The sequence below is a fragment of the Cupressus sempervirens genome, chromosome 7, assembly GCF_028749045.1.
Source record: "Cupressus sempervirens isolate cs-2001-9-10 chromosome 7, ASM2874904v1, whole genome shotgun sequence".
Lineage (NCBI taxonomy): Eukaryota > Viridiplantae > Streptophyta > Pinopsida > Cupressales > Cupressaceae > Cupressus > Cupressus sempervirens.
Window position 1 is genome coordinate 900,965,972 of NC_143124.1, and position 19,283 is coordinate 900,985,254.

Sequence of the window (19,283 nt, forward strand, 5' to 3'; positions counted from 1 at the left end):
CAGGAGAAATACGCACAACTAATGAAGACAAAGGAAAATAATACTTACAATTCCTTACTTGAAAACCAATACACAATGGTACAATATCACCGAGTGCCATAAAAAAGTATACAGACACCATGAGCGTAAAGATTTCAAAATTTTCTTTAGGAAAAAATACAAAGATATAAAGAATGTGTTTGAAACAAGAAAATGGATTAAGATGTACAAAAGAAAGGATACTTATAAAAATTGTTGGTGTAATTAAATATTCACTAATTACATTTTACTTAAGATTACTTAGGATAATGCATTACATAGTAGTTTGTCAATTGAGACACCTAGGAGTTTGCACCTCAATTATGAACATGAAGTTGGAGAACTCCACTCTAGGTGGTGATAGTTTTTATCTCAATCAACCATTATTGTACATATTACATTATCATCCTTGGCATTGCACATACTTCATTGCATAATGAAGGATGATCCACCTTGTATAGGTGATATGTTTTCTTCTCCTTATCATTGTCTCTTACTAAATTTCCTATATAAGGAGGCCTATTATGTACATTTTAATCAATGCATTAATGTTTATTATTAATATTATCACTCTTGTATCTTTATGCAATTGTCTTACCAATCTCTTGTGGAAGTTATCTTGTTAATTTATCTAATCCTAGGGGTGTTGTAGAGTCACCTAAAACACTAACATGGTATCACCATTTCACAAACATTAATTTGGCATCCATTTAGTCATAAAATAGGTGCAAGAGACTATTTTTTCTATGGTAGTCATATGACTATCAAATTTATATCATCCACTAGTTTAACATTCCTACCCCTTTCCATTTGAGGTTTTGATTTTTTAGTTTATCTTCAGAGGCTCATAACTTGCTCGTTTTTAATCCTTTTTTCGAGGAATTATTTTTTTATTTGGGGTAGAATTTCTTGAAGCTTCTAGTGGTGGTATTATTTTTGAGTTTTGGTATCCAATTGAATTAGAATTTGCAGATTTTCACAACTACTCATGCCTAATTTTAGAATCAAAAGCTTCTAGAGCTTTGTTTGTGATAGGGAGATCTTTCTTACTGATCCCTACCTCCTTATGGAATCCCTTAAGGCCTTTCTCCTAACCTTTCCAGGGTTCCCTCAATGGCCCTTTACTAGAGGAAATCCTACTCCATTTCCCCTTTCCCCCAAAGATCCACTACCAAGTAGATAATCTTTACTACCACTCTTCCTTTCTTGGACTCAACTTACTAAGTCCACCTCCTAATACACCTTGTCCATGCTTATCACAAAACTAGATGGAAGGGATTCCAAATTACACATTTCAACTAGGTTTAGTATCAACTTGTTAATAGCTTTCATGATTTTGAAAATGATCTCTTGAAACCCTTGAAAATAGGGCTACTAGCATTTAACACATCCTAATTGACTTTTTGGGCAATAAATATGAAACTTGGTAAACAAGGCTCCAAATAAACTACCATTCCTGACAACATTTTTAGAGTACTCAAATATTTTTAGGGTTTCATGTTTCCAACTTGACTATACAACCCCTTCCTAGAATTAGGCTTAGATTTAAGAGTTTCAAGCTTATTTGTGTTGTAGTGACTTCAAGGGATTCAAAAAATCCATGAATATATTCACCTTACCTCCTTATTTTACATTGAATTTATAAACATCCCTCTACACTTCCATGGTCTTGGATTGCACATGCCAATCCATTCAACCCTCCATCCTTGCACTGTGATTATTGAACCTCCTAGCTAGGTACACCTTGTCTTTCCTAGGGATTGGTTGTAAAAATAGTAACCCTGAAAATATTGACTCCAAATTCCATATTTAAAAAATTTACAATGTGACCTATCATATTCCAAAAAGTCGTATAGGTCCAACTATTGGCTATCATGCTAGAGCCATTCGAAGTTCTACTCTATATGGACTAGTAAACTAGTCACAAAGGAAGGAATTTATATTATGCTATCAAAATAGAAGATCTTAACCTACAAATACATACATATTAAGTATATAAAAATCCCTATCTAACCATGTAACAAAGACACTCAAGTCAATCCATTGGCATATAGTTGCTTGAATTGCAATATGACTGTGATAGGAATTGCATGTAATCAACCAAGTTTTATTAAGAAAGTTTGCATATACAAGTCTCGTACCTTGATCTCAAAAATTAGATGGTCTTAAATAGCTCCATTCCTTATGTCTCAACTTTTAAATCTGACTCATAACAATCACTTGTCACCCTCTTTGCACATTCTTGTCAAATGTTGTCTATGACAATTTTTGCAATTTTTTTAAAATTTTTTTTTAGACTTCTACCACTCATTTATCCTTCAAATGATAGTATAATTATTACATATGCATTAATAAACTCATTTAACACCTTTATGCTCAATTTCACATATTTTGAGGTTAGTTTTCAACCCTTTGACCAACTTTGCTCTATCCTCTCAACTTGTGACAATACTAGACACGCTTAGGAAAACTTTTGCCCACACATTCTAATGACCTTACTAAATACTCTAAAAAACTTTAGGGACTCATTTTATTCCTTATTTCATAATGAATAGGCCAAATTCACTTACAATATAAAATGTTTTAGGGTTTAGCCTAGAACCCTAGGTGCTCCTACACCTTTCACCCTGACAATAAAGAAGTCAAGTTATCCCTAGAGATAGAAGATCAAGAATGATGCCCAACTTCTTGAACTCACTCTCTGCAACCCAAGTAGCCTCTGATTCAAGTTGTTGCTTCCATTTGATAAGATGCCCCATTTAAACATCATGCTTTGTTTTCTGATTGAACCTTTGATGCAGAGTTGCACACCGGAAACCACCACTTTGCCTAGATTGTCTCTAGGACTTCCAAATCAGCAAAACATTTCTTCAGACTCTAGGAACCTTCAAAGACTCCTTAACACACTCCTAATAACCCCTTTGCAAGATTAAAACAATCCTCCAATACAAGGGAGAGAAATTCAAAGTTTGTCTCAAAAATTGGTTTAGGGACACTTTCCCTATACTAGGCCAAATTGCACATCAGCAACCTTTGGCTCTCACAAGCATAATCCACTGATTGGATCACCTTCACAAACCTCAATGCACTTCAAATAACCCAAAATTTGGGCCTCAACACCTCTGCAACACTTATTTACAATAAAGACCTAGTAGATCCTTGTAGGTCTCTCCAACTGGTTATCCTGCAATAACAACAAATTATTCCAAATAACCTGCAAAGCAAACTAGGGTTTTGAGTACCCTTTATCCCCTTCTTGCAATCCTCCAAGTTTCACTTTCCCACTCCACTCCAGCATGCCTTAACTTATCCTAAACACACAGACCTAATAGGCCTAATTAGGCTTGGTTTGAATAGGATTTGTACGGATATGGGGTCATGAAATGGAAACAAGGCTTGGAAGATGTTAGGGTTGTCCAAACAACACTATTCCACCCTTTGGTTGCAATCCCTACAACCAATTTCTTGCAAATTTTCAAACAGTTCAACTTTCCTAGTTCAAACCCTCAACATGACTTGAACTAGGGCCTGCAAAGAAAATATGTTCTCACCATGGAAATTTGCCTAAATTGTGAAGAAAGGAAGAACAACATGTCTACTTGCAATTTCATTGGGTTTTGTGCCAGGGTGGTCGAATAGGTGCACATTATTGACCCATTTGCACAAAACCCTTGTTTAGGGAGGGTTTTGGTGCTGTTTGACTTCAAATGTAAATAACTTTTGATTGCCTGCACCAAATTCTATCAAACCAATTGCAAACTGATGTTAAAACAACCAAGAATCCAATCCAAGCATTGGATGATCAATCAACCCTCCGTACTGCATGTGAGAATTCAAACAACAGTGAAATGGCACGAAAACTGGGAGTTTTTATTGATTCAATGCAAAATCCGTACAATCTGACATCACACGTTCTTTGGGGAAGGTGATATAAGCTTAAATATGCCCTCTGGACCGATCAACCACCATGGAGATCGGTTATGAACCGAAATAACAACTTTTCAAAAAGTTGTCAATTTTGACAAAAAGTTGTCAATTTTGACAAAAAGTTGTCAAGCAACTTTTAAAAGTTGCTGAGCAACTTTTGTTGCTTTCTTGCCGGGAAGGCAATTTTGTTTTAAAACCACTCCAAAACATCTCCTAAACCTATTTTGATTATGCATTGAGCCTTTTGAGGCTACAACCACCTAACCTAACTCTACAAGCCCTATAGGTCACATATACCCCTGGTTTATAGGACACCAAATGGGGTAATATGCCTTTACAAATGGGCAAATACTTATTCAATTCCTACTCTAAACACACCTAATCATCAAAACACATCAAATTCTCCCTGAAGAGTCCATCTCTCTTACATAACCAATGTGACCAACATTCCATGCCAAAGTGAACAATAAGGAATAAGACCAAATGAGATCAAGTTATATAATTTGGAACAAAGCCAAATGAAACCAGTGTGATCACTTCCAGATACTTGCCATCTGTGAAGAATGTGAGGAATCAAGACAAGATGGAGAACTTCAAGGTTGTGCTCTGCACCATACTACCCCTCTCCAAAAGAACTCAAGTCCCTTGAGTTGGGAATATTATCAAATATGTATCCTGCCTTCTCAATCTCAGATTTAGTCATCCATGAAGCATCCTCTTCAGGTAACCTGGCCCATTTGACCAGGTAGGTGTAATATGTGGCCCTCCTTGTTTTTTTGGAGACTTTTCTATCCAAGATGCATTCTATTTGAGGCTTGTGTGCCTTAGGTAATGGAACATCATCAACTTTATCTCCTTGACCTGTACCTGCAAGACAATCATCAGTAGGCTCTTTAAAAGCATATAGATCAGATACATTGAATATTGGAGACAATCCAACATCCGGTGGAAGCTCCACTCTATAGGCATTGTTTCCACACTTTTGTAGGATCTTGAATGGTCCTATTTTCTTCATCATGAGTTTCGTATGTTGCCCCTTAGGCAACCTTTCCTTTTTCAAGTGAACCATGACAAGGTCTCCTACCTTGAATTGCAAATCTCTTCTCTTTTTATTGGCAAATTCCTTGTACCTGTCTGCAGACTTATTCAACCTGTCCTTGACCTGTTCTTGGACTTCCTTCATCACTTGTGCAAAGTCCTGGGCTTGTGCACTCTTCCTTTCTATTTGACTAATATCTCTTAGTTCCAACACACCCCTGGGATGTTCACCATACACTATTTGAAAAGGAGTGAGACCAGTGCTCCTATTCACTGAGTCATTGTAAGCATATTCTGTTTGTGGAAGTATTAAATCCCAAGAACCACCATATTGCTGTGAAAGACATCTAAGTAGGTTACCCAATGACCTATTAGTCACCTCTGTCTGTCCATCAGACTGTGGGTGATAAGCAGATGAAAAATTAAGGTTTGTGCCAAGTCTCTTCCAAAGAGTCCTCCAAAAATGCCCCAAAAACTTGGAGTCTCTGTCTGAAATTATGGATCTAGGCAATCCATGGAGTCTTACAACCTCCTTGAAGAATAACCCTGCAATGTTAGAAGCATCATGTGTACTTTTACAAGGAATAAAATGAGACATCTTTGAAAATCTGTCTACAACCACAAAAACACTGTCATTCCCTGCTCTTGTCTTTGGCAGTCCCAAAACAAAGTCCATGCTGATTGAATCCCAAGGTTTCTCAGGAATAGGTAGAGGAGTGTACAACCCAGCATTAGATGAGTGTCCTTTGGCTTTTTGGCAAACAATACAACTCTCCACAAATCTCCTTATGTCTGTTTGCATTCTAGGCCAGTAATAAAACCTCTTAACTTGCTCTAATGTTTTGTCCAATCCAAAGTGACCAGACATGCATCCACTATGCTTTTCCTTAATTATGTTTTCCCTATAAGATCCTCGAGGGACACACAATTGACCCCCCTTAAATAACAATCCATCTTGAATCAGAAAATCAGAAAATTCAGAGTTATACCTGTCCTCCATGCTTTGACAAACCTTATAGATTTCTTTGAAGTCTTCATCATGGATGTATAGGTCCTTCATTGCATCTATGCCAACACTCTCAAGTTCAATTGATTGAACCAGAAGGTTTCTTCTGCTTAGGGCATCAGTAACTTTATTTGTGACTCCCTTCTTATGCTTGATTGAAAATGTATAGGCTTGGATGAATTCCATCCACTTCATATGCCTCTGATTGAGTTTCTCCTGCCTATTAAGAAAGCTTAATGCTTGATTATCAGTATAAACAATGAATTCTTTAGGGAGCAAATAGTGTCTCCATCTCTTTAAGGACTGAACCATGGCATAAAGTTCCAAGTCATAGACTGAGTATTTTTGCTTAGCCTCATTCAATTTTTCACTAAAGAAAGCAATAGGCCTTCCATCTTGGCTAAGTACCCCACCAATTGCCTTGGTACTTGCATCACACTCAACCACAAACACCTTATTAAAATTAGGAAAAGATAAAACAGGTCCATTAGCAATCTTCTATTTTAAAAGTTCAAATGACTCTTGTGCCTCTTGAGTCCATGTAAAATGACATTTCTTACCTCCTTTGATGGTTTCAATCATTGGACCAGATATACCACTGAAATTTCTGATAAATTTTCTATAAAAGTTACACAATCCATGAAAACTTTTTACCTCACTAGCACAGGTAGGAGTAGGCCAATTCATTATTGCCTCTATTTTGGTTGGATCCATTTTCAAACTATTTCTTGAGATGACAAAACCAAGGAAGATTAGTTCTTGTTTGACAAACACACACTTCTCAAGATTAATCCTTAACTCTTCTTCATGCAATCTTTGCAAAACCAAATCAATATGCTTTAGATGCTCTACTTTATCCTTGCTAAAAATCAGTATGTCATCTAAATATACAACAACAAACTTGTTAAGGAATGGTTTCAGTACCTCATTCATCAACCTCATGAAGGTACTTGGTGCATTGGACAAGCCAAATGGCATAACAAGCCATTCATATAACCCCTCATTGGTTTTGAATGCTGTCTTCCACTCATCTCCTTCTCTAACCCTGATTTGGTGATACCCACTTTTCAAGTCAATTTTGGAGTAGAAGTTTGCCCCACCTAGGCAATCCAATAGGTCTTCCATCCTTGGCATTGGAAACCTATATCTGATTGTGATTTTGTTTATTGCTCTTGAATCCACACATAACCTCCATGTGCCTTCCTTTTTGGGTGCAAGTACAGTAGGTACTGCACAAGGACTTATGCTTTTTCTAATGAGGCCTTTGGACATCAGTTCTTCTATTTGCTTGGCTATTTCCTCATTTTGTTGAGGTGTCAACTTGTAGGCAGCTTTGTTAGGCAATGTAGCCCCTAGGATAAGGTCAATGGAGTGACTGATTTCTCTTTTTGGAGGCAAGGAAGATGGCAAACTGCCTGCAACTATGCCATGATATTTTTCCAACAAGTCTTTAACTTCCTTTGGTTCAACATTATTCAAATCATTACCAACTATCACATCATTCTTTGGCTTGGTAACAATAGCAAAACAAGGCACATCCTTTACTTTCAATGATTTCAAAAAATCTTTTTCACCAACTAAAGTTATATTACTCACCATATGGTCTATCTTATCATCATCCGGTAGGGGATTCATTGTGAACTTTACTCCATCCTTCACAATAGAATAAACATTAGTATGGCCATCATGCTTGGCATTCACATCATATTGCCATGGCCTCCCAAGCAAGAGGTGGCATGCATCCATATCAGTCACATCACACAAAATCTTATCAGCATATTCACCCAATGTGAATTCAATCCAAACCTGCTCATTGACTAAGGTATGCTTGTCCTTTGTTAACCATGAAGCCCTATATGGATAAGGGTGAGGAATTGTTTGCAACTTTAACTTGTTAACCATTTCTCTAGAGGCTATATTGTCTATTGAACCAGAATCTACAATTAACTTACATACCTTTCCTTTCACTTTGCAATTTGTCCTGAATAATGACCTTCTCTGTGGTGGATCTGCAGGCTGTGGTACCTTCAAAAGAGTTCTTTGCATCATGAGATGTTCACCCTGCTCTGCATTAGCAGGTCTGGAGGTTGTGGTATGATAGGATGAACAACTTTTTCCATCTTCTTCTTCATGGATCAGATTTACCCTCCTATCTGCAGGTCTGCTAGATTCTCCAATCTTTTGTGGACACTTGTATGATTGATGACCAGGCTGATTGCAATTAAAACACTTCCCTGTGAAGGTCTGATTGCCTCTACCCCTTCCATTGGCTCCTCCACGGTTGGCATTAGGTCTCCTACCCCTAAATGATCCTCTTGGATTGAAATCAGGTTCAACAGTCCTAGTTTCATCCCTGTTTGCATAGTTCCTACCTTGAAACCTGCCTCCTCTTCCTCTAAAGGAATTATTGCCTCTTCCCCTATTGTTATTGTCACTTCTTCTTTTCAATTTATCTTCAATTTTCAAAGCAAGATTAAAACACTGATGCACTAATTCCAAGTTTACCAATGTTAACTCATCTTGAATACTAAATTTGAGACCATTTACATACCTTGCAAGTTTTTGTTTGCTAGTCTCATTCACCCTTGCTCTTAAGGTTAGATTATGAAACTCTTGGGTATAATTGCTGACATCCATATCCCTTTGTTTCAAATTTTGTAGCCTTTGATTGATAAGAACCTCATAATCCTCGGGAACAAACTGCTTCTTCACCTCGGTCTTCATTCTTTTCCATGTGGTAATAGGCTCCTTCCCATCATCAACCCTTTCATTTTGCAGAAAATTCCACCAAGTGAGGGCTGGCCCCTTCATCTTGGCCTTTGCTATCTTCACCCTTTGACTAGGGGGAATACAATCACACTCAAAGTGATTTTCAAGTGCTTCAATCCAATCCAAGCACTCATTAGGGTTTAGTTTGCCATAGAACATGGGGATATCACCCCCTTTTGCACCAACTCTTTCTAATGCTTGTAGAAGAGGTCTTTGCTCCAATGGTATCTCATTTGCAAAGGTGTCTCCTTCCACCTCTTCTCCTTTAGACTAATAATCTTCACCCTTTTTCAGTTTGCTTTTGAGCTTTTCAAGCTCTCTCTTCATATCTCTATTCTCTTCCCTAAATGCTCTACTTTCGGCCATCTGCTCCTTAACCAATTTGGCCAATTCAGCATTTGTCATTCTCAAGGGAAGTTACCTATCTCCTTCTTCACCCTCAAACATATTGGATGAATTTGATCAACTCCAAGGTCTTTCTGTGCTCTGATACCACCTTGATGCAGAGTTGCACACCGGAAACCACCACTTTGCCTAGATTGTCTCTAGGACTTCCAAATCAGCAAAACATTTCTTCAGACTCTAGGAACCTTCAAAGACTCCTTAACACACTCCTAATAACCCCTTTGCAAGATTAAAACAATCCTCCAATACAAGGGAGAGCAATTCAAAGTTTGTCTCAAAAATTGGTTTAGGGACACTTTCCCTATACTAGGCCAAATTGCACATCAGCAACCTTTGGCTCTCACAAGCATAATCCACTGATTGGATCACCTTCAAAAACCTCAATGCACTTCAAATAACCCAAAATTTGGGCCTCAACACCTCTGCAACACTTATTTACAATAAAGACCTAGTAGATCCTTGTAGGTCTCTCCAACTGGTTATCCTGCAATAACAACAAATTATTCCAAATAACCTGCAAAACAAACTAGGGTTTTGAGTACCCTTTATCCCCTTCTTGCAATCCTCCAAGTTTCACTTTCCCACTCCACTCCAGCATGCCTTAACTTATCCTAAACACACAGACCTAATAGGCCTAATTAGGCTTGGTTTGAATAGGATTTGTACGGATATGGGGTCATGAAATGGAAACAAGGCTTGGAAGATGTTAGGGTTGTCCAAAAAACACTATTCCATGCTTTGGTTGCAATCCCTACAACCAATTTCTTGCAAATCTTCAAACAGTTCAACTTTCCTAGTTCAAACCCCCAACATGACTTGAACTAGGGCCTGCAAAGAAAATATGTTCTCACCATGGAAATTTGCCTAAATTGTGAAGAAAGGAAGAACAACATGTCTACTTGCAATTTCATTGGGTTTTGTGCCAGGGTGGTCGAATAGGTGCACATTATTGACCCATTTGCACAAAACCCTTGTTTAGGGAGGGTTTTGGTGCTGTTTGACTTCAAATGTAAATAACTTTTGATTGCCTGCACCAAATTCTATCAAACCAATTGCAAACTGATGTTAAAACAACCAAGAATCCAATCCAAGCATTGGATGATCAATCAACCCTCCGTACTGCACGTGAGAATTCAAACAACAGTGAAATGGCACGAAAACTGGGAGTTTTTATTGATTCAATGCAAAATCCATACAATCTGACATCACACGTTCTTTGGGGAAGGTGATATAAGCTTAAATATGCCCTCTGGACTGATCAACCACCATGGAGACCGGTTATGAACCGAAATAACAACTTTTCAAAAAGTTGTCAATTTTGACAAAAAGTTGTCAAGCAACTTTTAAAAGTTGTTGAGCAACTTTTGTTGCTTTCTTGCCGGGAAGGAAATTTGGTTTTAAAACCACTCCAAAACATCTCCTAAACCTATTTTGATTATGCATTGAGCCTTTTGAGGCTACAACCACCTAACCTAACTCTACAAGCCCTATAGGTCACATATACCCCTGGTTTATAGGACACCAAATGGGGTAATATGCCTTTACAAATGGGCAAATACTTATTCAATTCCTACTCTAAACACACCTAATCATCAAAACACATCAAATTCTCCCTGAAGAGTCCATCTCTCTTACATAACCAATGTGACCAACATTCCATGCCAAAGTGAACAATAAGGAATAAGACCAAATGAGATCAAGTTATATAATTTGGAACAAAGCCAAATGAAACCAGTGTGATCACTTCCAGATACTTGCCATCTGTGAAGAATGTGAGGAATCAAGACAAGATGGAGAACTTCAAGGTTGTGCTCTGCACCAACCTTGAATCTAATATCCTTTCAACTTATGGCTTCACCTAAAAAGGTACTTTGATCTCCATTACATTCTTTTTAATCTTTTTTCTTTTCTCTTCCTCTTCTATATCAAAACCTCTATATTTTATTAGATCTTGCACATGTACTATAGGTGAAATATCTAGTTCCTTATGTAGATCTATCTTATAAGAATTTTCCCATTCTTGGCTAGGACTTTACATGATCATACTCTCCTCATTTGTAATTTTCTTGAGATGCCTTTTTGAAGTCTTTCCTTTTTAAGGTGTACCATTACCCAATCTCCTACTTTAAATTGTAGACCTTTTCTTCTTTCTTCCACCTTGGACTTAAGTTTTTAATTTTCTTTAATCAAATTCTTTCTCACCTAATCATGGACCTCTTCGATAGACTAAGAGAAGTCCTCAACATGTCCACTTCTTTCATCATGACTCCTTAGATCTCAAAGTTAACATAATCCCCTTGGATGAATACCATACACAACTTCAAATGGGCTTTACTAGTAGATCTATTTACACTATCATTGTAGGAAAAATCACTTGAGGTGGCACTTGATCCCACATTTGACCATAATCCTTTGTCAAAAATCTAAGAAGGTTTCCAAGAACTCTATTTATCACCTCTTTGTGTCCATCTTTTTGTGGATGGTATGCTAAACCAAATGTTAAATTGGTGCCTAGTCTTTTCCAAAAAGTTTTCTAGAAATGTCCCATGAATTTGACATCTCTATCAGAGACTATGCTTTTTGGTAAGCTATGAATTTTCACTATCTATTTCAAGAAGAGATGAGACAAGCAATATAGTTAAAATCATGAGTTATTTTACAAGGTATTTAAAAATACTCATTTTACTAAATCTATCAACTACTACAAAGACACTGTCAAAAATAGTATTTTTCCTTGGAAAGCATGCTATAAAATCCATGATAAGACACTCCCATGGTCTATAAAGAGTAGGTAAAGGCTGGTATAGTCCTACATTGGAAGATGTCCCTTTTTCTTTTTAGGAAACTATGCATTGCTCAACTATCTTCTTACATCTCTCTACATCTTCATGTCAGAAGATTGGGGAGATTGTTGGAAGATTGGTTGGAAGCATGAATGCTGATGATATATTACATTCATGATTGAGTTTTTCATTGATGTCAACATAGCATGTTTGATGTTTACATAGAAATTTTCTATGGTATCTAATAGAAGAACAATGGAAATATAAAGTTTGTACAAATGGCTAGTTGAGCATGATAACCACCTAAGGTTATGGGAGATACTTATAGGTATCTAGTATATGTAGTTAATATCAGAAGTAGAAAGGACAAGCCTAGAAGAAGTAATGTAACTTTTGGTGATGTCTGTTCTGAGATAGAGTTTACAGAGGCATGTTCTGGTAAACTTGTTATATCTCCTAGCAGAGTTGATATCTTGAGGATAGAGGTTAAGGACATGGAGAAGACATGTTGATGATGACATGGCTAAGCTCACTTATCATAATTTTTCATGTACAAAAAGTTATTCAAGTTGCAAGGTAGAAGATTAAGGTTATCACTAAGTGTAACATGTTCTTAATGTGGTCCTATAATAATTAATTGAGAAGGACTAAAAGCCAACTCAGGGAATTGTTTTATGGACTCAATATAAAGGGAGGATATTTTTCTTTATCATGACATGGATGAATGTAAATTTTGAATGTTTAGAAAGCAACAGAGAGTGCAAAATGTGAAGTTGAGTTAAGCAATGTGAAAGTGAAGGAAACTTCATTGTCAAGGTTTTACTGAGTGATCTAAGGTTCATGACCTGGTATACAAGTTCTGATAGTGATTGGTCTCATTGATAGGATAGAGGAAAGAACAAAGGAAAGAAGAAGATAATAGTAAATTACTTGTTTCAGCAGTGAACTCTTCTTGTAGTTGAAATTTCATGTTTGGGAAGTGAGCTCATCTTGCATACATTATACTACAACTCCTAACAAGGTTGTCACAACTCCTAATAGGGTTGGAATCTCCTAACAGGGATTCAAAGTCTCCAAATAGGGACTCATTTTAATAAATGTTATAATAGACACCTAAAAGGGTCCATCCTATAACAAGGAATATTTATATTAGTACATCATCTTGTGGGCATCATTCCCACTAGGGTTTTCCCTTTGATCAAGGGTTTCCCTATTCAACATATCTAGTGTAATTGTCTGTGTGCACTTTATTATGGTTGATGTGTACTTTTTCTGAATGGTTAAGTTTGTTTAATGAAGATAAGTTTTTTAATTATTGGATAATTGATTCATCCCCCCTCCCTCTTAGTTATCTTGGTGGACTATTGTTTCTATCACTTTGACCAGTAGTAAAGTCTTTGGACTAGGTCTAGTATCTTGTTCAAGACAAAATGGCCACTGAGACTCTTATTGTGCCTCTCTTGGATGAGGTTCTCCCTCATAGACCCCTTAGGTAAACATAACTAGTTTCCTTTAAACAACACCCTACTTTGCAAAGTGTATTCAACAAACTAGCTATGAAAATGATTATTGAAATCAACACATACCTTGTAGGCTTTAGATGATTCTTCATCACCCTCATATACATCTTTGAAACCTTCAATGCTAATGCTTTGTAGCTAATTTCTTGGACAACAAGGGATCTTCCACCTTGTTATTTTTACCCTTCTTATGTTTTATGGTAAAGGCATATGCTTGAAGAAACTCCATACACTTGATATGTCTATGACTCAACTTCTCTTGTGTATTTATGAAGCTTAGAGTTTGATTATCAGTGTAGGCTACACATTACTTGGGAAAAAGGTAGTGTCTCCACCTCCTAAGATCTTGAACCAATGCATAAATTTATAGGTCATAACATGAGTACCTTGACTTATCCTCATTCAAATTCGCACTAAAAAATGTTGCATGCCTTCCTTCTTGACTTAGGATTGCTCCCTTGAATACATTTCTTGCATCACATTCTACAATGAATAACTTATCAAAGATAGGTAACATCGAGATAGGTTGTGTAGCCACTTTTTTTTTCAACTCCTCAAATCCTTCATTAGCATCCTTTGTCCACTTAAACTTGGTCTTGATTCCACCTTTTATAGTGTCTAAAATAGGTGCACATATCTCATTGAACCCTCTAATAAAGTTTCTATAGAATTGAGCCAATCTGTTGAAACTCCTTACATTAGTTCCTATTTTTGGAGTGGGCCAACTAAGGATGGATTCTACCTTGCTTGGGTCCATTTTCAAATCACCTTGAGATATTGCAAAACCTAAATACACAAGCTCTTGCTTCAAGAATTCTCTTTTGTCTAGGTTAATGGCTAGATTCTCTTCAATATGTAACCTCCTTAACACAATCTCTATGTGCTTCATGCATTCTTCATTTGACATTATAAAGATACAAATGTCATCAAGATACACTACTACAAATCTTCCTATATAATCTTTCAACACTTCATTCATTAACCTCATAAACGTGCTAGGTGCATTTGTGAGACCGAATGGCATAACCAACCACTCATAAAGACCTTTTTTAGTCTTAAAATTTCTCTTCCATTAATCCCCCACTTTCATCCTAATTTGATGGTATCCACTCTTAAGGTCAATCTTAGTAAAGTACTTATCCCCTCCTATACAATCCATCAAGTCTTATATAATAGGAATAGGAAATCTATACCTTATATTTTTTTCTATTATTTTCCCTAGAATCAATACAAAATATCCACTTACCTCCCTTATTTGGTGCCAAGACAACTAGAACATCACGTGGGCTTATACTCTTCCCAATTAGTCCTTGGCAAAGAAACTTTTGAACTTGTCTTGTTATTTCCTTGTTTTGTCTAGTGTCATCTTGTATGCAAATTTATTAGGCAAAGATGCCCTTGATATGAAATATATTTGATGGCTAATATCCCTTTAAGGAGGTTACATAGTAGGTGCTCCATCACTAATGATATCACTAAACCAGTCTAACAATTCCTTTATCTCTATAGGAAATGTTTTCTTTGGTTTGTCCTCTTCTTTGGGCTTCACTACAATTTCAAAACCAAATCCTTCTTCCTATTTTGGATTATGCAAGAACTCTTTACTACTAAATAGGATTACATTTTAATCCACCGAGATGTCTTCTCCTTCCACAAGTGACTAGATTTTATAAGTAACCTCATTCTTCTTGAAGGTATACATATTCTTCTTTCCATGGTGGACTGCATCTCCATCATATTTCCATGGTCTACCTAATAGTAGATGGAAAGAATCCATGGGAAATACATTAGAAAATATCTTATCTCGGTAATCTCCTATAGAAAACTCAACACACACTTGCTCATTAACAAGAACATTATACCCTTTATTTAACCAGACAACCCTATATGGATGGGTGTGAGGTAGCTTGGTTAACTTCAACTTTTGGACTACCTCCTCTGAGATTATGTTATTTTTTGAGGCCAAGTCTATGATGACACTACACACCTTTCCAAGAATCTTTCACTTCATTGTGAATAGTTCCTTTCTTTGTTTGGTTTATTCCTTACTAGATTCTCTAATCAACACCCTTCTAAACATAAGGTTTTCACCACTCTCTGTGTCAAGATTCACTTCTAGAGGTCTAACACTGCTAGTTTCTTCTTACACATAAGAAAATTTCATCTCTACTTGTGAAAATGATGCCTTATTAGGGAACCTATATGTAGGGTGGCCTATTTGAACATAGTTATAACACTTCATACTTGCAAATGAGAACTTCTACCAAAACCTCTAGTTCTACCTCTACCACCATTGTTAAAGCCTCTACCTCTACTAAAATTACCTCTTACACTTGTATTACTACTCTATTCAGTTAAGCTCAATCCACCTTGGCTCTTATTCTCATTTATTCTACCACCAAAACCACCTCTATGACTCCCTCTTGAGTCTCTTCATCTTCCTCTACCCCTTGAACTTGTGTCTTGTTTTTATTTACTCTTCTCCTCCACTTTAAGGTCTAATTGATAGCACCTATGGATAGTAGTAGGGGTTAAGAGGATAATTCCCTATTGGATGCTCCATATAAGCCCATTCAAATATTCGGCTACTTTGATGACATCCTCTTCTTGAACTTTGGATCTGAGGCATAGTTTTTGGAATTCCTCTATATAACCAAAAACATACATATCTCTTTGTTTGAGGTTTTGTCTCCTTATATATAGTTGGATCTCATAATCCTCTGTAGATAGTTCTCTCTTATCCTTTCTACCACAACTTTCCAATTAACTATTAGCTTCGTTCCCTCCTTTTCTCTTTCTTCTTGAAGAAAATTCCACCAAGTTAGTGTTGGTCTCCTCAATCTAGACTTGGCTACCTTAACTTTATGAGCTTCAGTAATCTCTTCACACTCAAATTTATTTTCCATTCCTTCTATCCATTCCACCACTAGCTTAGGATCCATCCTTCTACTAAAGAAGGGTATACCATCAAGAGATTTTCCACCCAGTTCTTTTATATCCTTGAGGAATGGTTCCTCATGCATAGGTGGGATAGATTTAGGGATTTCATGCTCTTCACCTACTACCTTATCCTTATCCTCTTCTTCTTTCAAAATTTCACTCACCTTCTTACACTTTTCTTCTACCTTTCCTAACTTATCTCTTAGGGTTTCTAGTTCTTCTCTGAGCATTCTATTCTCTTATTTTTTCCTTGTCATTTTGTTGGCTAACTATTCATTAGTTACCATGGTCATCTCACCCACTGATTCACTACTAAAATCTGACATATACCTTAGCCCAAACCTTTTACAAGCTTTGATACCAATTTGGTAGGGAGATCTTTCTTCTCAAGACCTACCTCCCAGTGGACTCCCTTAAGATCCTTCTTCTAACCTTTCTAGGGTTCTCTCAATGACCCTTCACTAGAATAAATCCTACTCCAATTCCCCTTTCCCCCAAATATCCCACTACTAAATAGATACTCCTTACTGCTACTCTTCCTCTAATGGACTAAACTCACTAAGTCCACCTCCTAATACACCTTGGACATGCTTATCACTAAATTGGATAGAAGGCCTTTCAAATTACACACTTCAACTAGGTTTAGTATAATTTTTTTCATGTCTTTCATGATTTTGCAAACAATCTCTTGAAACCCTTGAAAATAGGGCTAGTAGCCTTTTAGGCCTAATTAGACCTCCTAACTAAGTTTTTGGGCAATAACTCTAAAAATTGTCAAACAAGGCTCCAAATAAACTACCATTCCTAATACCCCTTTTAGAGTGCTCAAATACTTTTAGGGTTTCAAGTTTCCAACTTGTCCATACAAACCTTCCTAGAATTAGTCCTAAATTTAAGGGTTTCAAGCTTATTTGTGCTACAATGACTTCAAGGAATTCAAACACTCCATGAATGGATTCACCTTTCCTCCTTTTTCACACTAACTCTCTCAACATCCCTCTACACCTACATGGTCTTGGATTGCACATGCCAATCCATTAAGCCCTCCATCCTTGCACTATGATTACCAAGTCTCCTAGCTAAGTACACCTTGTCTCGCTTAGGGATTGGTTGTAAAAATAGAAATCCTGCAAATCTTGACTCCAAATTCCATATTTACAAAATGTATAGTATGCTCTAGAATATTCCAAAAGGTTTTTTAGTTTCTACTAATGGATATCATGCTAGAGCCATTTGAAGCCCTCCTATTCTATATGTATTAGTAAACTAGTCACAGAGGAAGGAATTTAATTTCACCTATCAAAACAGAAGATCTTAACCTACAAACACATACACACAAATTAAGTAAAAAAAAATTCCTACATAACCATGTAACAAAGGCACTCAAGTCAATATGTTGGCATATTTATGCTTGAATTTCAATATGATTGTGATAGGAATTGTAGGAAATTAGTCAAGTTTTACTAAACAAGTTTGTATATACAAGTCTCCCACATTGATCTTAGATCTTAGATGGTCTCAAATAGCTGCATTCCTCATATCTTAACTATCAAATTTAAACTGCAATCACTTCTTAACCTATTTGTACATTCTTGTAAAATGTTGTCATGACAACATTGCAAAATCCCAATGTTGTCTTTGTCAATTTTTTCAATTATGGACTTCTACCACTCATGAATCCTTTGAATGAGTGTATAATTATTAAATAGGAAAATTAAACTCATTTAACACCTTTCTACTCAATTTCACACATTTTGAGTTTAGTTTGACCCTTTGACCAACTTTTCTCTATCTTGTCAACTTGTGACAATAATTGACAACTCTTGAAACACTTTGGAAAAAATTTGCCTACTCATTATAATGACCTTACTAAAGCTCTAACACACTCTAGGGATTCATTTTAGTCCTTATTCCCTAGTGACTTGGACATAGTCACTTACAAACCAAAATGTTGTAGGGTTTAGCCTAGAACTCTAGGTGCTCCTGCATTACTTTGGGCACATATTGTAATATTTTCAAGTGCATTTTTTAAAGTGCTCGATTTTTCATGTTATAAAGGCTAGGGTTTTCTTGCACCAAAATATCAACCTATAAATTCTCAATATAACCAATGATAGTATTATATAAATATATGAGGTGGTTAAGCTATGCTAAAAATTTTGCAAGGGACACTGGTCTACTATCAACAATCCCCCTTCTAATGTCAGTTGGCATGGCCTCTGAGATTCAAACCTATGACCAAGATCTGATACCAATTGTTAGAAAGGCTAGGGTTCATTTTGTGCCAAAAGATCAACTTATCAATGCCTAAAACAACCAATAGTCTTATAAAATCACATGGGGTGTTTAAGCCATGTTGTGAATCCTATGAGGGATGCTGGCCCACTGCCAACAATTCATCTAGTTTACAAATCTACAATTAGTTTTTAGGAATTTGGAGTGGACATATCACATTCAAAAATAGCTCATTTTGGGGCTATATCTCCACTTGATTAATATTTGGATGTTAGTTTTTTTATTTGCATCAATCATTTAAAGGAGTTATTACTTGATTTCAATCATTCTTTGGTTTCATAATTGACTTTTCAAAGATTTCAATGTTCACTCTATGTTGCTATCATGAGTGAAAAGACTTAGATTCTAATCAATTGTTGATTACTGGATTAAACTTAGAATGATTCTTGGATGGTATCTAGAACCAAGTACACATGTTGTAAAAAGGAGGAAATGGCTTGATTTAAGGGATAAGGCACTTGGTTCTCTTAGATCAACCATCTATCTTGCCCACATCCTCTTGACACGTGGACAACATTGGAATGAATCTTTCGTAAACCTGATAGAATGAGAAAAATCAAATTGGAGAATGATCTCATATGT

At 36.5% G+C, this 19,283-nt stretch overlaps 1 protein-coding gene across 1 annotated transcript; it reads right to left on the bottom strand.

Annotated features, from left to right (window-relative positions):
• Window positions 1–4,561: 4,561 nt before the first annotated feature.
• On the bottom strand, window positions 4,562–8,800 carry LOC149550409 (uncharacterized). Its single transcript, XM_089794469.1, has 2 exons — window positions 7,179–8,800; window positions 4,562–6,209 (listed from the first exon to the last, which is right to left on the bottom strand). Exons 1-2 carry the CDS (start codon window positions 8,798–8,800, stop codon window positions 4,562–4,564), a joined length of 3,270 nt encoding a protein of 1,089 aa, XP_089650595.1.
• Between the last annotated feature and the right edge of the window lie 10,483 nt (window positions 8,801–19,283).